This window comes from Phalacrocorax aristotelis, chromosome 21 (assembly GCF_949628215.1).
Source record: "Phalacrocorax aristotelis chromosome 21, bGulAri2.1, whole genome shotgun sequence".
Taxonomy (NCBI): Eukaryota; Metazoa; Chordata; class Aves; order Suliformes; family Phalacrocoracidae; genus Phalacrocorax; species Phalacrocorax aristotelis.
Window position 1 is genome coordinate 5706550 of NC_134296.1, and position 23173 is coordinate 5729722.

The following is a 23173-nucleotide window of genomic DNA, read 5'->3' on the forward strand; positions in this document are numbered from 1 at the left end:
GTATCTGCTGTTTCATCAAGTAACTCCAGCTCCGTGCACAGGGAGATGTATGCACAAAGAGGGGCAGGAGATGACCTTCCCAGCAGCATTTTGATGGAAAGGCCTGTATTGTCACAATCCTTCCTCTCTCATGCTGTTTTGTCCCCACTTATGCATGGGCAAAGAGAAGCTGAGATAGTCTGCAGTGGTGTGGCCTTCCAAAGCCAGTTATTGCCTGGCAGGGAGAGCCTGAGGCTCTGGCTCACAGGCCTGTGCTTCAGCCTCCCCCTCCTCTCCATCCTGCCATACTGGATGTTAAGGAAGATGGTTTATCACGTAATAATAAAACCCAATTTCCGGCCGTGCTGTTGACTCACTCCATGTCTATAAGCAAATCACTTCTTTCTTTCTGGCCCTCAGTTTCCCCATCAGTAAAACAGGATAACGACCTTGCTCCGTCCCTCCAGGCAGCTCAGCTGATTCTTTGATTGCCTAATGGCTTCCAGTGCCGGTGCAGGGCAGCCACAGGGGTTCTCCCATCAGGGCAATCAGGGGGTTATTGCCCACCTGTCCCACGTGCCAACCACACTCACTTGCTTCACTTTAGTGGTGGAAGAGGTCATGATCCTGTTCTCCAAACTCTGGGAAGACTCCAGCGGATGCCACAGATGGCAGGGAAGAACAAGGATGCAATTTGGATTAGCTAAACATTAAGCTATGTCCAGGTGGAAATAAGCACCTAGAGCCCCGGAGCAGCATTCCTGAGGCACGGGTCACAGGACGCGCGAGTATGTGTGCGGGGTCCGCCGGCATGGGAAGGGACCTGGCGTGCAGGCCTGGAGCCAGCCTTCTGTCACGGCTGAGCTCCATCGATTCTGGTTTGCCTGGAAAGAGCATTCTAAAAATTGCTAGTCTTTCCTAGCTAAAGTAAGTGAAATATTTATAAACCCATCCTCTAGAGGAGACCTTTTGCATAAGCATCAACCTCTCCGACTTTACCCCCCCACCCCCCAGCTATCTTGTGCTTCTCATCCAGAGAAGGGGCAACGTTAATTGCATTTGTCTGGAGCGGTTGCACCTATTTACGGGTACGGAGACTGCAGAGACGGCAGAAAAAGGGGATTTCTGGGTTTCCTTGCTTGGCTGCGCCCTCTGTGGCATCGGGTTTGCTGCTGTGGCCGTACTTTAGTGTCATTTGTGGATCTCGCGGCGGGGGGCTGCCCCGCTTTGGGCAAGATAACGCGGGGATATTGGGGGGGGGCGGCTGGTGGGGGGGGTCCTCGCGCTCCTTTCGCCCCCACCCCCCGGAGGGAGGCGCTGAGGCGCGGCTGCCCCAGGCGGAGCGGGGTCCGCCGGGGGACGGAGGGGGGCTCCGCCCCGGCCCCGCACCGCACCGCCCCGCACCGCCCCGGCCCCGGGAGGCGGCGGCGGCCCCCGCTCCCGGAGGCGGAGCCAGCGCCCGGCGCGGCGCCGGGGGCTCGGGAGCCACATCCCGCACAGGAGGAGCGGGGCGGCGGCGGGAGCGGGAGCGGGGCAGCGAGCGGGGCCGGGCGGTGCGGGAGCCGCATCGCCGTGGCCGCCCCGCGCCGCCGCCCAGGATGTGGTGGGACGAGCGGGTGTCGGCGCGGTTCCGGAGAAACCTGCAGCCAACCCTCACCTACTGGAGCGTCTTCTTCAGCTTCGGCCTCTGCATCGCCTTCCTGGGGCCCACGCTGCTGGACCTGCGCTGCCAGACCCAGAGCTCCCTCTCCCAGATCACCTGGGTCTTCTTCTCCCAGCAGTTCTGCCTCCTGCTCGGCAGCTGCCTCGGAGGGGTCTTCAAGAGGACGTAAGGCGCCTGGCAAACTCATCGCACCTCCCGCGGGTGGGCTTAGCTCTCCGCAGCCCCCCCTGCTTTCCTCCCGGGCCGGGGGTGGGCAGCGCCAGCCACCCCCCCTACCCTGGGCTTCGCCTCCCTCCGCGCGTTCTCCCGCCGGGTTTGCATGGCTGAGCTGGGATGCTGCGGCCCGCGTGGGAAAACCCTGCTCCACGTGTGTCCCGGAGGGTCCCCAGCCCTCTTGCCCAAGCGGCTGGGAGGGGGGTGCTTCCCGGGAGGTGCAGGGCAGGAGACGCTCTGCGGGCTGCTGCTTTCCTCATCCACATGGTTTCATACCCTTGGAGAGAAGCTGCCAGTCCCCCCCCCGAGCTCAGGACAGAGACAGCCTTAGCGTGAAGTTACAGCCAGAACTTCCTGGAGGGTATTAACCTGATTGTTTATCACAAAAATATTATTGGAAACCTGTTTTAATAACCTCGATGTCAGAGATCGAGGCACTGTCGTGCTCCTCGGGAGTCTGGGCAGATGTGAGGTGAGATGTGAGCGGTCCTTGTGGTCTCGCTGCGGCGGGGGATGAGGGCACAGGCAGTGCCTCGGCCGTGCGGGGAGGCCGGGGACAGCAGCACGCTTCATGGGCCAGCGAGAATCCCAGGCGCAGCCAAACGGGCATTTGCAGTGAGCCTTCTGTCTAGGATGTGTTTAAAATAAATAATACACGATGGCTCAACCTGAAAGATCGCCAGACAGGCATTTGATTTGAGGCTTGATGACAGCTATGCTCTGCTGAGAATCAGCTGATCGTTTACATTGTCACTAATTCTTCAGGCAGTGATGTAATGTGTCAGCTCCGTGTGTGCCTCTGAGATATGCATCATATACATATATATATATGTTTAGCATGTATGTGAGAGAATTTTGCATGACTCCTTCGCTGCTTTAAAATGCCCATTTAATAATGTTTTGTTAGACTCTTGTCTTGTGAATTGCGGAGGGTGTTGGCTAACGCAGATGGCATTGGAGCACCTGTTAAATTGCCATCCTGGTACCTTGAACTGTCCTGGACCCCCTCTCCAGACAGAGCCCAAAGGCTTCATGACCAGCAGGAGCTGCTCCCCATCAGGCTGTGCCGGGACAGGAGGTGCGAGGTGGGGTGCACAGGAACGGGGACAGCGCGTGGGAACCTTGCCCTGGGTCTGACACGGATCCCAGGCTGCTGGGTCAGCAGGCAGCGCCTTTGCCAGCCCCCAGTCTGCTTCGCATATGTTTGAAGGAGCAAGTGAAGGAAAATGCAGAATTGTTTCCTGCTGTCAGCTTCCTACCCAGAGCTCCTGCCCTTGGCCGGCGGGTTACACGGACCCGTTCGGGGTTTTGTGCTCAGGGGCTCCCAAACTTTTAACTCTGTGGCAGCTCGTTGGGGGAAAGAGCGTGTTTGTTGCTCGCCGTGGTTATGGACCAGGATGTGTTTGTGATTGCAGCCTCCTGGAGCAATGGGCTTTTGCAAAGTGTCTGCGAGCCCCAGCTGAGGGGCGGCAGCCCGGCCAGGCAGGAGGGCATGTTTTGGATAGTTGTAGCTTGCAAGCATTGTGGGGGGTTACTCTGAGTGGTGCGGCGTGCAGATGCGTGGGTTCGGATGAGAACATTAACTGTGCAGACTCTGAGAGCTCCTGGACTATCCCCTCTTCAGGCACGGACAGGTCAAGCTGTCCTGCTAAGGATTTCAACTTCGGGGCCATGCTGCGGGTTTATAAATCCAATTATCCTGGCCCCAGTGCCGGGCAGGGAGGACTGTTGGACAGGTCATCTTTTCCAGTTAGGAGACGGATAGCTGCTGGTGGAGGGTCCCAAAGCATCGCCTGCCTGTGAGCCAGCTGAGCCAAGGTCTAGCTGTAAGCTGTGCTTAACTTTTAATGCCTGAGGAACATAGACTTTGTTGCTTGCTTTCAGTTAAAATACGTATTGGTGTGAGCTCTCTCAACGATGGGCTCAGGAGGGAAAGCAGTGCTGTTACTGGATTCTGCAGCACAAGTGGGTCGTGGGACCTAAATAATAGTTTGTTTCTTCTCATGAGAGAAGTTGCTGAACGCTGGGTCGTAGTCTCTGCTCTCTTGGCCCAGCTGGAGTCCTGCAGCACTGGGAAGACAGAGCATAATGATGGCATCTGTCCCTTCTGTAAATCGTCACGAGCCTGGACTGCCAGAACTTGCTCCAGAATTCCCTCTTGTGCGAGATTTCAAGGAAGAAGAACATTTGCCATTGCGAGCTTCCCTGAGTGATGCAGAAATACAATTGGTGCCTGCGGTGCTCTGCGCTGGAGACGCGGGTTTGCTGCGTGGTCCCTTCCCCGGCTTGTCGGGCGGTGCAAAGCCGGAGCCGTGGGAAGAGCAGCTCCCCACGTAGCTGCAAGGCGCGTTGTTTAAGTTAACGCTGAGGTTCATGACACGCTGCTGCTCTCTGGTAACTCATGCTTGGGGTTTGCTGGGTTGTAATTACAAGCTCTGCTTCAAAGAAATACAGCTTTTTACAGGGTATCTGGGGTTGGGGTTTAGGTGGAGCACGTGCCCTGGCTCAAACCCTAGTGCTGCCGTGGTGCTGGGAGAGGTTCCTCGAGCAAAGACGGCCCTGGCAGCAGCTGATGCCCTCCGTAAGGAGCCCTGTGCACCCTTGTGTGAAGCACACCAAAGACTCTTGTTTCCTGGTATTACCTGGACTAGATCCTCAGAAGTGCCTGATGTGGTGTGAGACTGCAAATCCAGCCAGAAGCGTTGGGGTGGGAGAGCTGAGAGGACCCAAAACCTTGCCTAGACTCAGAAACCCTAGTGGGAGGTGAGCTCTTTGGTAAATCCACCCCTGAGCACCTGACACTGCGAACTCCAGGGGTGAACTCCATGCACCTGCATCCCCCGCTGCTCTCCCTCTTGCTTCCCTTGCCTTCCCCTTTTCCTTGCCCATTTTGTTGGATTTTAAGCTTGCACTGTGCAGCTAAAGTCGCGCTCCCACTGTGCAGCTGTGCTACACGCGATTGTGACAGAAGCACCAGAGTAACTGAGAGCCTGTGCCCCAGTTTGCTTTCTTTTTTCACCCCTCATTCAGAAACTGCATTTTTGTGTCCTTCTATATTTTCTGCTTTTGCTCCTGGCATCCAGGTCAGCTCTGAGCTAGTCCTGCTGGTGTTAGCAGGGGGGAGGAGGGGGCTGGTAGGTCTGTGGCTGCGTTGGAGCCTTGAGCAGGCTCTGCTCGAAAGAGTGATCCACACCAGGACCCGAGAGGGCTGATGAGATGGGACCCTTCTTTCATCTTTACCCCTGGTCGCCTGTGCACGTCACAGCACATCAGCTGAGAGTGGATGACCCTGTTGTCTCCCTGCCCTTCAGACTCCCACCTTCCGAAGGTTTCTGTTCAAGCATGCGGCTGGTGCAGAGGACGCTTCTCACCGCAAAGGAAAGTAAAGCCTTTTGTTGCCAAAAGCAGAGCACACGGTGACTTGAGCATGAGCTCCTTGGGGAAGGCAACACTCCCCAAGCCTGGCTGATGCTTCCTGATGGAGACAAGGGTACCTGAAGACAGATGTGGGGTAATCCAGCCCCCCTCCTTCTTCCACATCCTCGCCTCATCCCCTTAGGGCTTTGGGTTTTTAATTATCAGTTTTGCAAGTCTGAATTAACCTGATTATCGTTTCTTCTTGATGTGAAGGACTTAAGAAATGCTCCCTGGGGTGGGGAAAAACATCCTTGAAGTTGAAGAGTACCTGCTGCAACAGGAACACCGAGGCGGGGGTTTATACATACTGTGTGGGAAGGGGAGGGGAAGCCTTGCGGGCTGTGACTACAGGATAGCATTAAATGCCCTAATACTATAGAGGAGATCAATGTAAGCGTTTTCAGGGGGAGCTGCAGACCTTCCCTCAAGCCTTGCGATGGAGCCAGGACATGCGCTGCATGCTCCTGAAACAGATTCCATGGCATTACACGATTTGTTTCATGTGCTGAAGCAGAGCCTGCCCTGGGGACAGCAGCAGCTGGTGCAGAGCTGTGCTGTGCATCTGCTCAGCCGGGAACGTGGGGACCGCTTAGCGATGGGGCGGGCAGCGGTTCACGAACCGGATCGTGGCGTTAAGCCCTTTGCAGGGGTGCATTGGTTTCGCATCATCAAGACACGGGGTTCAGTCCCCATCTGAAGGTCTGGGGTTACCTCATTTAAGGATGCTCTCAGAGAGGTTTGTTTCTAAAGAACTCCCCCGGCTGGTTGTTCGGTGCCTCCCTGGGTGCTGAGCAGTCTCCTTTGCCCCTCAGGGATCTGGCATGGGAAGCCAGCGATTTCTTAGTCCCCCTTAATGCCAAAGCCAGGGAAGGGGGCAGCGTGCTGCGTGCTGCCACCCTGGGTTGTGGAGTGCTGGTGTTTGCAGGGCGGGGGTGCAATTGTGTTATTAACATCTTACGGCTGGAGGCAGGAATTTTTGCTCATGGGGGAAAAGTGAGGTGATCTTTTTAATGCTTTTTAAGGACATAACATCATCTGCAATTAATGTTTAACTCTAGTAATGAACGTGCTCTCTAGCCAAGCACAAGCAGTGCTGTGGTCGTTTTGCTAGGGCTGCAGAAGAGGCGTTTCTGGGATGTCTCGGTGTGTTTTTTCCTGTTTCCCTGTCACTCCCAGCCTCAGATTTGCCAGCTGTTGGTGCCTCTGCCTCTGTCCCTTGCGCTGGGCTCCTGCTGTACCCTGGAGAGTGCTGCCTCGCCTCTCCAGGCTTGAAGCTGCTTCTCTCTCATTTGCTAGTTGTTTTCCTGCCATGACTGTGCACATCTCGCTTTGCTCCCTCCCTCCCCCAGAAATCCCACGCTGGCTCCCCGTTTTGCTGTCAGAGGAAGATCGGTAGTTACAGCTTTGCAAAACACTGGCTCCTCCAGCGTGGTCTGGCTGACGGGTGAGCGAGGCTGGGCTGGGAGATGGGAGCACACCGAGGTGCTGGTACAGCCAGGTTTGTGCCACGGGGCAGGAGAATAAAGGAGGCGTGTCCTTGGCCCGTTTTTCTCCCCGGTGCTTTTGGAGTGCACTGAAAGCAACGAGCAGGATGTGGAAGGCCAAATCACTGTGGGTTTGCGGATGAATGAGGGCCATGCAGAAGCACAGTGACATGCCCAAGGCCGGGCCGTTCTGGACGAGCAGTCAGGGCAGGAGGGCTGGCAGCATGGTGCCCAGCAGCTGCAGAGGCTCTCTGCTGCAGCTCCAGCCTGCACCTCCTCATACCCTTCTCCTCCCTCTCTGGGCAGAGCGTGCGGACGCGGGGTGCAGACAGCCTGCGGGAGCGAGCCCTGGGTGTTTTGCTTGCTGGTTGCGTGCCCATACTAGGGACATACCTGTGCATGGCCAGTCCTCTGTGGTGGACAGATGGCTGTGCCCCGCATTCCCCAGCAGCAGACCCCAATTGCTAATTAGCAACTCATCGTAGCAAGCTGCTGCTGGTTGCAATGGGCTTCACCCAGGGTTTGGGAGCCCAGGGTGGGGAAGGGACGTGCCTGTGCTACTTACTCTCTGCTGTGACTTTGTAGTTCCATCTTTCTGCTAGTTTCAGTGCTTTGCTGTCTGGTCCCTGTTTCCTTCCTTCCTTCCTGCCTTTCGACTTGGCAGCTCTGGAGCAGCGCGGTGCCAGCCCAGGCGCCGTTCTCCAGCGAGCTGGCTAGCACCCGGCTCACGCCGAGAGCAGCCTCCCCGCTCAGCCAGGCAGGCCTGCCTGTGCTGCTGCCAGACTCGAGATGTAATGCACCAGCTTTACCTCTACCGCACGCGTCCCCTGGGCTTCTCCGATAGACCGCGTGGGTTGGAAAGTGGCTGCCTGCACCGGGAACGGCAGCAGTGCTGCATCCCGTCCTGTCGTGCTGGGGGAAGGGACGATGCTGCCAGAATGGAGCACAGAAAGGGAACTGCAGGAGCTCCCCAGTGCTCTGTGTGAGGCAGGACAGCACGTGCTGGCAGCTCCGGGATGATACGGTGATGTGGATGCCAGCAGCTCTCTCCCTGCAGGCAACTGGGTTTGCCCAGCAGCTCGCATGCTCGCGTAGCCTGCTTGTGCGATACAGCCCTGCATAAGAAATGCCCTGGAGCTCCTCCAAAGTCATGATGTGGCCTCACCTGCATGTACCCATGTCCTTTCCCATTCCCAGATCTGCCCAGTTAACAAGGGAAGGTTCTCAGGCCCTGTTGTGCCTTGAGATGTGCAGAACATGAGTTCGAAGGGATGGTCACTCTTCACGCAAGCTGGGTGGAAGATCCGTCTCTTCAAGGCATCGCCCTCCACGCAGGAGATGGCAGTGCCCTAGGCTGGCTCCGGCTGTGACATGGAGGCGTGGGGGTGCAGGGTGTGTAGCATCTCCCTTGCCTTGTCAGAAGAGCATGTGCTGGAGCTGCATTAGTTGGAATTACAGCCTGTGGGTGCATCTTTTGCTAATGCCTGTGCCACTGACTGACCTGGGGCTGAAAACGGGAGGCAGGGCTGTGGTGTGGATGTTGCTCTCATGGTAGTAATTCTGTCGTCTTTCCTCTTTTCCTGTCTCAGGTTGGCTCAGTCCTTGTTTGCACTCTTCGCCTCATCACTGGCAATCTCCTTGGTCTTTGCCATCATCCCTCTGTGCCACAATGTGGTGGTCCTGGCTGTGGTCATGGCCGTGGCAGGACTGGCCATGGGTTGCATCGACACCATCTCCAATATGCAGCTGGTGAAGATCTACCAGAAGGACTCAGCCATCTTCCTGCAGGTGAGCATGGAGCCCACGTCTCCCCTCTGGCTGTGCTTCCTCCTCGGAGGACGAGGAGCGAGGGGCTCGGCCAGCCTCCCTGCAGAGAAGAGCAGTAAACCCCGCTGCTCTACTTGCATGTCTCATCTCTTGCAGGTCCTTCATTTCTTCGTGGGCTTTGGAGCGCTGCTAAGCCCACTGATAGCTGACCCCTTCCTCTCGGACACCAACTGCATCCTCTCAAATTCCACAGTTAACACCTCCAGCAACCTCCCTCACATCCGCAAGTCCCTGGTCCCGCACCATCCAGGCAACCTCTCCCATTACGACCTGCCGATGAAAGGCATGGTGGTCACGCGCGTCTCCTACGCCTTCTGGATCATGGCCCTCATCAACGTAAGTGCTGCAGCCGGAGTGGCCCAAGCTGTTGCTGGGGACCTCCCTGCTTCTCAGCTTTGCAGGCGGCCGTGGTGTTGGGGGGTGTTGGTGCCTGTTTGGTGGTCCTAGCGGTGGAAGGAGGCGTGAGGATGGTTGTGCTGGTCTGCAGCAAAGGTTCACTTTTTGCCAAGTGCCTGGTTTCCAGCAGGTGCCTGGGGCAGGAGGGCAGGACTCTCAAAGCTGAGCCAGGGATCGCTGCGCTGTCAGATGTGATAGGGTCGATGTAGCGTCCTGCGGGTGTTTGTCTGATCTCTCTGGGAGCAGGTTGCGCCTCCAGCATCCCCCTGGGCAGGAGTTACACCAGCTGACTACACTCGGAGCACCAGGTCATCCTCCGCGGTCAGCCTGGGGAGGAGCTCAGTGGTGTGGGGGTGGGTTGGCAGGAGGGCGATTTGCAGTGATATTCGTAGGAAAGTGCCCATCGAGGAACTGAGTTACTGGGGCCGAAAGCTTGATCGGGGTGTCTCTGCCTATCTGTTACATTTCCCTGGTGATGGGCAGCAGATGTAAAAGTCCTGTGGCCCTTCCTTTGGGAGAGAGATGGAGTTGAGTGCCTGTCCACTTTCTCTGTTCTGCTGAGTCCCAAAGCTGATCTCCAGCAAGCTGTGCTTGCCTGCAGGCTGTGGGCTCTCTCTGAAATGTTGCTCTGTTCCTCACCCCCCAGTTAATACCCTGAATCCCAACATGGTTAAATACAGCTGGTGCCTTGCACAGCCTTGCTGAGCCATGGCCATCGTCGTGCCTGTCCCCAGTCCCTCCGCAGCAGAGCTAGCTAAGCTGCTGCTGTCCTTTCCCTGGTGGCAGGAGTCCTTCGAGCGTGTGTGTAATTGTCCATATAGATCTGGAGCGATAAGAGCAGAGTGTGTGGTTGCAGCGAGCATCGGCCCTGTCGAGTGGTGCTGTTCCTGCCAGGATTGATGCTGAGGGCAGCCCTGCTCAAAATCTGTAGAGTGCCCGGTTATGCTTCGTGCATGGGAATTCCTGCTGGCAGGGTCCCGGGGTCCCCTCTGTGAGCGGAGCAGAGCCCAGCCTGTGTAGCCTTTGCCATAAGGTGCTCTGGTGTCTGTTTATAAAGAGCATGCCAGGGTAGGGGCTGCCACGCTGCTGCCTGTTTTGCTCACCTGGAGACCTCCTCTAGTAGAAGAGAAGGGTGATGCTGCCAGAAGGACCTCTCCCTGCCTGTCTGCCCTGCAAGTTTAGCCATTGCCCTTCTGCCAAAACACGGGGATGCACTGGTGCTCCTTCTCCCTGTCCCAGGCCAGCGAGCAGCCCTTGGTCTTCCACCACTCCATTTGCCATAGGCAAAGGGAACAGGTTTCTTTGTGCTTTTGGTCTTCCCATTTCCCATTTGCTGAATAACTAAAACATACCCCAGCGCACGTAATCCCAGGGCTTTTGTTAGCCCGAGGCCCGCACAGCACGTCGATGTGAGGAGAAGAACAAGCAAGCGAAATAGCTGGGCAGGCGCCGTAATGAGCTTCTTTGCAGAAGTACCAAAAAGAATGTGCTCTGCCTAGGAGGAGAAGCCAGCTTTAATTACTCCGACTCCGCATATGCCACGGGAAATGTGCTTTTAATTACACCAGAGTGTTATCTATTTTGCCAGTCAATCCTGAGCAAACTAATTTAGTTTTGAAGGCAGCGTTTAATATCTGCTCTCAATACCACGATGTGTCTGATACCTGGAGTGCCGATGGGAGGGTGCCAGACCCCTCTGGGTCCTAGCGGTGTCCCATGGACATCTCGGGAGCAGGATGGGACCCCAGGCTGAGTCCGGCTGTGCCCTGCCGCTGATGCGTAGCAGGTCATGAGCTGGGCTTGTGCATCGCTGCACGCTCAGGTGCTGTTTGCATGTGTGTGCACGCACCGAATAGGATCGCCGGGAGCACGGCAGGGAGTCCTGGTGCTGGGAGACTGATGGTGGTTTGGGGATGAAAGTTAGGTAACAAACATAAGAGGAGCAGGGAGCTGGACGTACGCCGCACGCGATGCTCCTGAGTGCGTCCCCTTGCCAAAGCCGAGCTGTTATTGTCTTTCCCAAAGTCTCGCTGAGGGAGCTGACTTAATTCCTTGTTTAAACTAAATAACCCAGCCCACCGGCTGGAGATACTGAGAGCAGCTCAGCTCCAAAGGTCAGCAATTTTCTTTAAGGTGTAAACGTCAGACAAAGATGATGATAATTGGTATTTAAAACCCCAGGGAAGTGGATGAAATGAGTAAGCTATAGAAATGGAAACCAGGACCAGCAGCTTTGTTATAAAATGGTCAAAAACACAATCCCATCCCAGTTTTCGCAGGGCTGTGTGTATTCTGACAAGACACAAGCTGAAAGGATTCGTTTCAATTTCTTGCTTTTTTTAAAGTGGAAATGCCTCGTTTTGGCCTAAATGCAGTGTGTAAAGCTGACAGAATAAGTTGTTTCGATGTTATTGAAGCAAAATGTTTTTGCTTTAGTAAAATTAAGTGGTTCAACATTATCAAAATGAAGTGCTTGGATGACTCCCGGCCAAAATTTTTCATTCTAAGAGAAAATTTTGGCTTTTCATCCAGATTTGGAACAAAAACATATTTTAAAATTCAGTTTCCCACAGAACGGAAATTTCATCATCCAGCTCGTTCCAAGGGGCTGGAAATCAGGAAAATGTTCCTCTGAGAGGGATGTGTTTATCCGGAAGGTGGTTTCCCAAGGGAAGCGCAGGGCTCTCCATTGTGCTTAGGTTGCTTAAAAGTAGCCTGGATACAACAGCAGGGAACAGTCCTGTGCTCCTGGGGGGAGAGACTGGCATAGAAACTGGAGGGAAGGAGCTTGGATTATACCCGCGCTGAACTGCCTGATGCAGCAACTCATTGGGTCTATAATAATGGTTAAAAGCTGCCAGGGGGAGGGGAACATCCCCGGTGATTCAGCGAGCAGAGCTGGAGCGCCGGGCCCGGCTCTTGCTGCCCGCTTTGCCCGTCAGCCCGTGCGGGCTCCCAGCGGGATGCTCGGATGCCCCTCTCCCCCTGGAAAAGAGAAAAGCCTTCCATTGAAAAAGGCGAAGCGGAGTTGCTCTGGGAGAAAAGCCCACGAGCAAATGGTTATCGCAGCAAGATCCCTGCCTGCTCAGGAGGGAGGGCTGGGGGGAGACGGGGACTGGAGGTGACCAGCTTGGTGCGGTCGTGCTGTGGGGAGGGGGCACCGGCTCTGCGGGGCAGGGCGGTGCTTTGACGACCAGCGTCCTTATTTTAGGGGCTGTGTGTGCGATTCCTCTCCGGTTCTCGCTGTTTGGGCTCCCCGTGGTGTGGGAAGGCTTTGATAGCTCTCTGCCTCGCACCAAGCAGCGCAAGCAGCCGATGTGTCGGCCCCAGGAAAACCGAAGCTGCTTTAGGAGCCGAGTAGCAAGATCCTGTCCTAAGCACGGTGGCCCTGCCCGTGTGTGTCTTGGCACATGTCCTGGCTCCAGCAGCCAGCGAGGCTCATCGTCGCACCCGACCTCTCCAGCGGCTGCACGGGGGAGCTGTGGATGGGGAGGGGGGCTCAGCGCCCACCTGGCAGCTCGTGGTGGTGGCCGTGCTCATGTGGGCAGTGGAAGGGACAGTCCTTGAGCTGTCCTTGCCCTGTGGTCGGGGTAGGCTGCTCCTCCAGGGTGGGTTTGTCCCTTTGCTTGGTGAAACATGCCCTGGCAGGGCTCTGGTGTTCGGCTCTGTTTGCTCTTCTCCATCAGCTCACGTAATGACTGAACTGCTTTCAGGGATGCTCCGTCCCTTGTACGCGCCCTGGATTTGCGGCTGGCCCCTCCTGTGGGCCAAGAGGCCACAGGTCACTGCCCCCTGGCGATGGAGCCCTGGGAACCTGCTTTCTGTTGAGCTTGATCCTTTGCGTTTCCCCGCTTTCCTGAGCTCGCTTTGGTGTGGTGGCAGCCCATGGGTGAGGGCTGTGCTTGGTCGTGGGTGAGTCTCCAGCTTTTGGGCATTTCCTACCAGAAATGGCCAGCACTGGCGAGCAGCTCACGGCTGATGGGGTCAGAGCCCTGCAAGATGGTATGGTCTGGATAAAGCAAAAGGGAGCTGCTTACTTTAGAGATGAGGATCTGGGGAGCAGGGATATGCCTATGGTTTGACTGGGAATAGGAGGAGCCTGGAGCTGGGGCCCTTTTCTTTATAGGCACTGAGTGCTCCTTAATGCTGGAAAGGCCCAGAGACGTTATCTGTACAGCCAGTCCCTCGGCGTGGGTTTTTTTGGTTTTTTTTTTTTTGCAAAATCTGCAATTTAGAAGAATAAAATCTGGTCCTGACCTCCGGAAGGATTAGAACTATCAAGCAAATGCGTTTTTCTTCCATGGGACCGAACTAACTGTTCCTATTCCCATTGTTCCCAGAACAATGAAGTCCTCATAAATGAATTCGGGCAAGAGAGGCAGGGCAGGGGGGGGAATTCTCCATACATTTAAATCGTGCCACGAGCCAACAAAAGGCAGGAAATTTGGAACTAGAGCTCACACTTGCTCACAGACATGTAGAAAACAAGCGCTTGGCGGCTGGAGAGTGAGCTGTCACTTAGGATTTCCTGGCTTTCTCCCCCAGTTTGTTGCAGAATAAACACCACTTGGTTGCGGCGGGAGGAGAAGGGAGGGCTGGTGAGGGGCAGACCCAGCTTCATTTGCTTCCTTCTGTTTTCTCTCCAAAAAAAGGAGCAAGCGCCTCCGGGCTTGGAGGCACCACCGAGTCGTGGGCGTGCGCGGGGAGCGGGCTCATCCCCAGGCACACGGCAGCGAGGGAGCGCGGTGCCGGGGGCCCAACGCCGCGGCTGCCGCGTGATGGATCCAGTGGGCAGGTACAAGCCCACGGTCCCTGCGTGCATTAGCATCAGGCAGAAAGCCAGGCAGAAAGCAGGGAACAGCGCTGGCGGGGCTGTCGTGTGCTGGGAGCCTGCGCAGCGGCAGCCCTGGATGCGTGGGGGTCTCTAAGGCAGTGACAGCCGAGAGGGCAGTGGCTGGAGGCTTGATGCCTCCAGCCCAGGTCCCTCAGCAGAGGCCGTACCCAGGGGCTGTTGGAAGCGGCTCGGCTGTAGCGGTGCTGTCATTGTTGGCCTGGGAACCACGAGCTCGTCTCTTACGAGATGCTGAGCAACCTCTGCTAATGGCTGGAGATGGGCAAAGCAGGCCTTGGAGCAGCTTGCTCTTCCCTTACAAAGAATTCCAGCCACAGGTCTCCCACTAAAGCTGTTCTGCTCTCCACGGGCAAAAGAGATACTTTATTATTTTACTTTTTGGGCAGGAGTAGCCAAATGCTTGGAAACCAGAACATTTTGGTTTTGAAGGGCTGATGCGGTGCTTCATGAGGTTTGTACTTAGGTGCCTTCTGCTCCAGTGTCCCTGTCCCCCACCCCAGGTGAATGGTTCCCAGCCCACCTCCCTCCCACAAGGACTGGCGGGAGATGCCCAGCCATGCTCCAGACAGGGAGTCTTTGCTCTCAACTTGCCTTTTTCCCTTTTTTCCCCGCCTCCCTGCCCTAACCAGCTCTCCTAACCAGGCTCCGTCCCTCCTGCAGTGTCCCCTCGCCAGCCCCTGTCCTTGCTCCGAGGTCAGGGCAGCGCGAGGCTGCTCTTGGAGGTTAATTTGGGCACATCTATTGCAGATGCCGAGTGCGGCTTCCTAAAAGGCCCTCGCCAGTGGGGAACTGGGCGGTATTTTGTGCGAGATTTGTGTCGTGCTTACCTGACCCTCTCTGTTCCTCCCCAGCTGCCGGTCCCCATCGCGGTGTTCTTCTTGCTCTACAAGGAGCGGATGGTGCCGTGCTTCAACAGCAGCAGCCACCCGCTGCTGTCGGCCGACGAGCTGGCGATGGAAACGCGGCCCACGGAGAAGGACGATCTCTCCACCGCTGTGCAGAGACCCCGCGCGGCAGGAGGTGAGCTGGAGGCACCTCTCTGGTAGGGTTGGAGGAACGGGGAGTGAGCAGGGGGAGAAATAAGCCCTATTTCTGAGTGTCTCCGCTGAGTTTAACAAGTGAGATCCATCGCTATTGTCTAAGGGGGAGGCGTTCTAAAACGTACATGTGAATGTAATCCAGAAGTACCCAAACAATCCAAACAGACAATTTGGTGCCCAACTGCCCTCAAATTAGGTGGGACCATAACCCCTGAATAGACATTAGGGTCCTGCTGTTGGGACTCCAGGCTGCTTTTGTCCGAGCTGTCCTAAAACTAAACCTGGGCCCCCAAGTCGTTTAAGCACACGTGGAAGTTGTGCCCCTTCATTTCCTTCTGGTGTTTGGTCAGGTTTTGAGCTGCCTCTGCTGACTGCTCGGTTTAAAAGTGGTCGTCGTGCTGCGGAACGCTGATTTTTAATAAATCTGAAAGGAATAAGGACAGGGCCTTTGTTTGAGCGGAAAAGTTGAACTCCAGCAATAGTTTGCTCTTGAACTTGTGACTACACCCTGTTTTGGGGACAATAGTAACATTGTTCTTTGCTACCCAAGAGAAACGTATCGAAGTAAATTCTTCAGCTAAATAGTGAATCTCGGAAGTGAATCGTATCGTAGGGTTGTCAGAGTGTTTAGCGTTATTACATAAGAGGTGGCTTTATCTGAACAATAAAAGGAAACTTTAGGGAATACTTGAAGGTGGAGGAGTTAGAGATGTGGTGAGGTACTGCAGGGAAGGATCATAGGTATCCCTAATGGAGTGGGTTCTCTGGTGTCTGATTAGGCTGTGCTCATCTGATAGCATTTCCCTTAACTGAGACACTGATGGTTTCTTTCCTCAACCCAGCTGCCCGTTTTCATACAACCCATTAGAGCTTCATGTTCTTCAGATCTCCATCTTCCTCTTCAGTGCGGTTGAGATTAATCCTTAGAGAAGCAGGAAGGCTGTACACTGGCTGCTGTGGTCTTTGACAGGCACGTCTGTGCTGGCAAAATCCCTCCTTCCCCATAGAAGTAGTGAGAATTTCATCTTTGCCATGCAGGAGCAACTGTCTCACCTGCACAGGACTCCGGGTGCCGCCACCTTAACAGCAGCCCTTTGCACGTCCCAGAGTGGTGTGATACAAGCATGAGGACAGGAGAGTCGGGAATTCCTGGGGTCCTGACCCCCAGCTTTGGCAGACTGTGCCTCCCGGTGGTCTAGCCAGAGGAGGCGACACTAGCTCTGTGTTTATCACTCTCTTTCCCAAAGTTGGCTTATTTGGTTAAATACCGTTTGTCTGAGGAATGTGAGCTGTCCTGGGCAGGACTCTCCTGTGTGGTGGTGCCAAGGACGAGGGGCTCTGAGCACGAGCGCTATGCTCGAATGGGCTTGTTTCTATTGACTCTAAGAGCGGGGCCAGCCATGTGTTGCTCCTAAATGGGAAGAGGAGCACAAGCTGCTACAGTAAGAGAAGTAGCAAGTATCCCGGAGAGCTAGGATCCCAGTCTGTGGACAGCAGCCCGTAAGCATATCTGTCTTCCTTCTGGAAGTTTAGAGGTAGGTAAAGAAAAGGAGGAGGTTGTGCCAGCAGAGGTTAGCAGTGCTCCGTGTTGTTCACTGTCCTCTATGAATCTCTGTCTCGCAGCTGAGCGCAAAACAAATCCCCATTGCGGGCTGGCAACCACCCAGCCCCAGGGGGACGTTCCAGCTAAGTTTGCTTTGCATTGTTTTTCACCAGGTCATGATGACTTATTTAGCTGCTGCCAAAGCAAAAACTTCAGAGGGGCTTCTTACACCTACTTCGCAGTCCACATCACTGGGGCTCTTGTTCTCTTCATGACTGATGGGATTGTGGTGAGTTCAGCTGATAGAGGGATCTTGTCTGAGCAAAGCTATATGGCTTTCTTCTTTCCAAATCACTTGTAACAGCCCAAACCCAGCACATGTCCTCTGCGTGCAGTGGGCTGGACCCGAGGGTCTGCCGGCGCAGCAGTCTGGTTCCCGAGGTAGCTCACGCAAAGCTAATCGTAGTCAGGCTGATATGTGCCCTGCTTCTTGGGAGGGTTTTGTGGCTTCTCCTAGGCTCTGTGGTGTTGCAGCTAGGTTGCTACTGCTACTAACCTAGAGTAGAGCTGGAGTTGTGATGCTGTCTACGTGTACGCAGTGGAGGTCTCTTCTCACTTCAGCCAAGAGGCAAGAAAAAGCTTCATTTTATTTTGTAAGAAATAGTGGCTCTTTGTTTGGTGGGTCTCCTGAGCCTCAGAAATCCAAGACGAGAGCATGCGGGGATGGTGCGGTCTCTCTAGCTTGGCCCGGCAGCTTGTCCCTGGCCGGCGCAGTCGCACGGGGTTCTCCACGCTTCTGTCCAGGCGAGGAAGGCTCGCTCTTGGCTGGCAAGTTGCTGGTCTTTTTCTTTCAACAGTTTTGTCTCGGTCCCCTCATGGTAAAATACTGCCGGGTCTTACTAGGGCATTAAGTAGGGTCCTGAAAGATGAGCGGGGTTACCCAAAGCAGCTGTCAGATATGGGAACATTCCAGAGCCTCCATCTTTAAGAACCCGGAGCTGATCATCCTTGATGTGGTAGGTTTTGCAAGTATGCAATTCCAAAAGGACAAGACAGCCCCTAGGGAAGAGAGCATCTCTGCAGACAAGAGCTTAGCATGCATTTTTACCTAGTGATGCTAAGTCTTGCCCTTTTAGGAGAGCTTAAGTCCTGTGTTCTACTTCTGGTGGAAGCCTGTCTCCAGCTGCAAACCCTCGGGTCAAGGTTCATTGAGATGTGGTAGTAGATCCATAGGTGGGCTCTCCAGCACTATCACGTTACTGTGAATCCTTGAGGGACAGGTTGAAGATGAAGTTGCAAAGCCTGGAAGTCACCACATCAATGTGACATGCTGTTTTGTTTTCCCTGCAGGGAGAGTACTCGGGCTTCATTTACAGCTATGCGGTGGAAGAGCCTCTCTCTGTAGTACATAAAGTGGCTGGCTACCTGCCCAGCCTCTTCTGGGGATTCATCACACTGGGCAGGCTCATCTCCATCCCTGTGTCCTACCGAATGAAGCCAGCAACTATGGTCCTCATCAATGTGGTACGGCTGGTTTTACTATGTTTTTCTTCTGCTTGCCTCCAAGAGGCTGTCTAGTTTTGGCTCTGATGCGCAGAGCTGCAGCCGCTCTCATGCCATACCTAGGGCAGGTTTGCACCAGGCAGAGCCTGACGAGCGCAGCATCCAGGCCGAGCTGCCTTAGCCTTGCTCTGCGTCGCTGCCGCTGCACGTTCGCAGCTGGCTCTGATGCACGAGGTAGCTAACACAGCTTGATTGCGCTGCCTGTCCGAGCTCGCGTCTCGGTTAGTCTCACGTTAGATGCGCGAAAGCACCTAGTAAAGTGTCTGCCAGCTTTATTTACTTTGCACGCTGTCTTCTCTGGCATCTATGGGGGTGTTAATGCCCACGGTAGCCATGGGAAAGCGAAGGCAGATAGTTCAGTAGATCCTCTGAGTGTAGCAGCTGTCAAAGAAACCAATGTGATGTGAAGTTGCTTAAATGAATAAAACGCATTCACCTGAAGAAAGGGGAAGGAATCCTTCAAGGATATGTAAGGGAGATGCGTGTAAGGATGTGGCAGACAACAGGGAGGGAGTTGTTCCCATTCACACTTCTTACAAAAAAAGAAAAAAAAAAAAAAGAAGAAACAAGTGAGAAGGCAGTTAATTTACAATTTAAACCAGAAGTTATTTTGGTAGTGAGTTTCACAGTTAATATTGCGAGGCCAAGAACGTTTAACACGTGGTGAGAGAACAGGAGGGACGGTTCACATTGGGATGTTTTGAAGATTTGGGCCCATCTCTTTTTGTGGACGGGAGGCAGGCGAGGCAGCCGGCTCGGCACCTCGCTGCTGGTAACTTCAAAAACTGAGCTTAGCTACCAATAAATACAGCCAAATGAAATACGATTGTTTTAAAAATGAGTGTAATCCCCTATCTCAGCACACGGTCGCTACTTACGTGGGAGCAGGGGAAGCTCAGCATCAGCAGATCCAGCTCCGGTTTCACTAAGAACAGTCCCGTGCATCGCCCCGATGCATGTTACCGACTTAACCACTTGGCCGAGCTGCACGACCGCGCTGTTAGCGACCCTGAGGACAGGACTACTGCTTTAGCTGCTTCTGGTATTTGGAGAGAAGAGAGAATAGCCTCCAGCCCTGAATGGAAGCCTTCTTGCTTTCCCTTAAAGGCAACGGTAGTAACACCGCCCGGGCACAAAAACGCCCGCGCCCGACGCTGAGCCCCCCGTGCGGTACGGCTGTGTGCAGTAAGACACACCAGCTCTTGGAGCCATTGCAGCATTACAGCAAACTGCGGTTTAAATTCAGTTTCTTTAGAATCCAGATTGCTCCTGTGTACGTGCACACGCCCGTCATCAGGGCCTAAACACTTCAAAATTAACCCGAGCTGGAATTGCGGAGCTCCCTCTGCTGACTCTGCGCCTCGGCTGGCTCGCAAGCGCTGGGGCGCCCCAGCAAGCCGGAGGGGACGGTCATGTAAATTTAGTTGGCTCCTTGGCTTTACTGCTGCGCCTGGTTTCTGGGCAGTTACTGAGAGTGAGTCAAGACTTTAACCTGCTGAATAAGACTTATTAGTGAGACACGTAAATATTATGCAAGCAGCAGTACATTTGTATTGAAAGCTGCAGAGAAAAAGTATTTTTTCAGGTATGATCTTATCTTTTCACAGATATGATTTTACCTAATGAAGGTGAGACTTAAGTACCAAGTTATGTTATAAAGTCCTGTTATAGAAAGTACTAAATTCTCTACAGTGAAGGTAGATGGCTTTTATTTGGCTAGTTACTTCAGTTTTTCAGAGATTGGGATTTTTTTTTCAGTATCGTTTTGGGTATTGATTTTTGTTTGTTTTACAAAATAGTCTGGAAAAGAAAAATCTAGAGCCTACGGCAACTCAGCAGTTACCTCCCTACTGACTCCATGCGTGTCGTTCACAGGTTGGAGTCCTGATAACCTTCCTCCTGCTCCTGATTTTCTCCTACAGCGTTGTCGTCTTGTTTGTGGGGACGGCGTCCCTGGGGCTGTTTCTCAGCAGCACCTTCCCCAGCATGCTCGCCTATACGGAGGACATCCTGCAGTACAAAGGTGAGCCAGGACTTGGGCGGACTTTGAAAGCAGGCGGGTGTTCAAGACCAGAGCTCAGATACACCTAGCAACGCCTTCCCTCTTCAGGGATCCTGGGAGGCCTGGAAGAAAGATCTACTTTTGAATGCAATGTTTATTCAAGCTTGTAGTCAGAAAACCAGACTGCACAAATCCTGGCTTCGGTGTACTAATAACTTCTACAGGCAGGGATCCAGACTGGTTCTTCGATTCCTGCAGCTTTAGGGCTTTTGGGGACTGACAAGAATAACTGCTTTAAAGGCTTACAGGGAGCTAGTTTTGAAACCATCATCCAGATTATCAGTGAACTGAAAAGCCTTACAGGAGGTCCCTGTCAGCCTCTGTCTCTGGGGCAGTGATACAGAAGAATGAAAAGCATTCTAGCAAGAAGCAACATCACCTCTGCCAACAGAGACAAGTGACAGAACAGGCGTTGGTTTTTTTTGGCTTGAACTTTTACCTTTCTGCACGACCACAGGTTAGAAGAGGCACTCTCAACACTAGATGGGAACGTACATTAAGTATTTGTGACTCTTGTATGGAGAGCTCCATGAAAGAGCAGTTTCAAGAAGCTACAGGCTGATCCTGCTGGCTGTTTCACCTGTCCCCTGCCAACATCACTTGCACTATTTCTTTGCAGGCTGTGCCACGACCGTGTTAGTGACTGGAGCTGGAATTGGAGAGATGGTACTACAGCTGCTGGTGGGATCGGTAAGTGTGGGCAAGGCAAGCCAAAAACTAAGTGGAAACCTTAGTCCTGGTTTTGGGCAGCTGCTGGGGAAAAAAAGCACTGCTGTTACCCTTGAGGCATCAAATAGTAAAGCTCTCACTGAATGCTGACCAGGTATTTGAGTGCTGTGATGACATGTCTGCTCTTTTCTTTTCCCCCTCCAATTGCAGATTATACATGATCAGGGCAGCTACAGTTTCCTGGTCTGTGGGATGATCTTTGGAGGCTTGGCCTTTACCTTCTACGCTTTCCTCTTGTTTTTCCACAGGATGTACCCCAAGCCCTCAGCAGGTAAGAAAGCACCAGCACTCAGCCCTGCTTTATAATGAGAGGAAGAGCAGCGTATGCATCAATACATAAGCAGGGTGCAGCGCTTCAGCAAAATGCAAGGAAATGTTTATTTTACTGCTGCTTCCTCTCCCCTCTTCCTGCTCCGACTTGCCCACAAAGCCTTGGCAGCCACAGCCCAGGGCTTGCTTTCTTTTCTGTTGGAGAAGCAAGGGGAAAAAGTAGGAATGGTCTGTGGAGGGCAGAGGCACTGAAAAGCGCAGAGGATGCCAGCCGTGAAAGCACTACCGTGCTGCTGCAGAGCTAGCAGGCGTAAGCCCTCCTAGCAGGGGCTGCACAAGCATCCCTGCGCTGTTCCCTGGCTAAAACCCACGGAACAAGCAAAGGCAGCTGTCGGGCTCTTGAGGAAAGCCTCACTGCTAAAGGATTTCTCTTAGGCGTTGCCTCGGTCTGCACCCGGTATTTGCTTTTATAAGCACCGTTTGTCAAAGGAGCGCTGTGTGACAGGGAGAAGGCTTGCCCAGGTTACTGGCAAGGGAGGCCTTTCGTCCACGAGCGGTGAAGCAAACCAGGGCGGTGGGTGATAGAAGAGCAACACCCTTGTTTGGGAGGGCTCACGCACATCCCCTTAAAGCTCAATAGACTCGGTACCGTCAGCTGACGGATCTACTGTCAATTTTGCAGATATGGATGATGCCTCACCTGACAAACCAGCAGTAATGGATGACACCGGACAGTATCAGCGCTAAAGCAGTGGCCAAGCCCTAGACAAGCAATAAAAGAACCACGCAATTAAGCATTACTATTAAGGATGATTTCACATTTAATGACTGAATCATGCAAGTTTTCTGCAATCAAAAGCACATTAGATTGGGTAAGTCAGAATTAAGAGAACATCCTAAAACACTGCCTCAAGCCAAGCACAAGCTGCCCGTGTCATACGTACCAAAAAAGACGACTGTAAGCGTCAGACCAGCCCTGTGTCTGAAAGGCTGCGGTGTCTGGCAGGGATGACGGGAGACCGGTTACTCCTGCAGATGAACTTTCTTACCAGTTTGGGATGGAGGGTGGGAAGGAAGAGGTTCTCGCTGTTCCGTATCTAAGACTGACTATCTCCTGGCTTAGTCATTGACCTTAACGGCTTTTTCTTTTGGCCTGCAATGCACAGAAGCCCCTACGAGTTACAGCACAATACTGGATTTGGCATTCATGTTTGTGCAACGCTGACTCAAGTATCTGCCACCTCCATGCATAGTGCCAAAGGGGAACAATGCCACAAGTGGTAGAACCCACCAAGTGCACAGGGGTAGCAGGACCTATCTATAGTTGCACAGTTGATTCTTGTATATCACACCGTATCAGACGTGTTCACTAAGACAGTGTCTTACTCAGCATGCTAGGGCCTCTCGATTACTAAAATCATTAGCTTTTTTCTTTAGAGTCAAGAATGGGTTGTGATGGTTTGTTTTGCTTTAAGTCACTAGTTTAGCTGCTACCGTTGCAGTGTCTTTAAGGGTGGTTTTATTTCTAGCTTCCAGTTGAAGCTTAAACAAGAGGTATTTGGGAGCCAGCCTCCAGCTGCTTAATCTGTGCAATACTTATTATACAGGTGCCTTCTATAAGGTACTCTTATAACCCACGCATGACCTATTACACGCTACGAAGAAAGGACTGGCTTTAGAGGAATGTAAAGCTACATACATCTATTTCTTCAGTGAGTGATTGGACATGTACTTTTTGCTTTAACTGCTGTATGTGGATGTACATATGTACGTGTGTATATAAAGCAGTGTTTGATTAAAGGTGATTGATTGCTAGATTCTCAGCCTGACTGGACTCGGGTAACTTAGTCTTGGCCAGAAACAGCTTATCAGCTACCGCCTTCACTAGGTCTGGCTTATTTCTCAGACTGAAGCTGACAGGTGTTTGAGGTCAATTCGCTTTAGCATTTCTGTTCTTCCAAGGAAGATCTTACCTTCCATAAATATCTTCACAAGCTCCCATGGGTGGTTGTGTAGAAAAACTCTCAAAAGTGTAGACTCGTTGACTTGCCTTTGCCTCCCTCCCGCGGAGCGCGCATCAGGCCGTGCAGGAGGGAGCTAAATGCAGTGGAATTTTGGGCTAAACTAATCCATGG

General features: G+C 53.5%; 1 protein-coding gene across 1 annotated transcript; it reads left to right on the plus strand.

Annotated features, from left to right (window-relative positions):
- The first annotated feature begins 1439 nt into the window (after window positions 1-1439).
- SLC60A1 (solute carrier family 60 member 1) lies at window positions 1440-22863 on the plus strand. The gene is made up of 10 exons (XM_075115891.1): window positions 1440-1807; window positions 8346-8544; window positions 8680-8919; window positions 14683-14851; window positions 16588-16703; window positions 17765-17938; window positions 19853-20000; window positions 20659-20729; window positions 20919-21039; window positions 21721-22863. Exons 1-10 carry the CDS (start codon window positions 1578-1580, stop codon window positions 21783-21785), a joined length of 1533 nt encoding a protein of 510 aa, XP_074971992.1. The 5' UTR covers window positions 1440-1577; the 3' UTR covers window positions 21786-22863.
- The last annotated feature ends 310 nt before the right edge of the window (window positions 22864-23173 follow it).

Bases quoted from the DNA above. Each gene is read 5' to 3' on its own strand.
- SLC60A1 (XM_075115891.1), top strand. From the start codon at position 1,578: ATGTGGTGGGACGAGCGGGTGTCGGCGCGGTTCCGGAGAAACCTGCAG. The intron at 8,545-8,679 runs GTGAGCATGGAG...CATCTCTTGCAG, and splicing joins ACTCAGCCATCTTCCTGCAG to GTCCTTCATTTCTTCGTGGG. The intron at 14,852-16,587 runs GTGAGCTGGAGG...GTTTTTCACCAG, and splicing joins GAGACCCCGCGCGGCAGGAG to GTCATGATGACTTATTTAGC.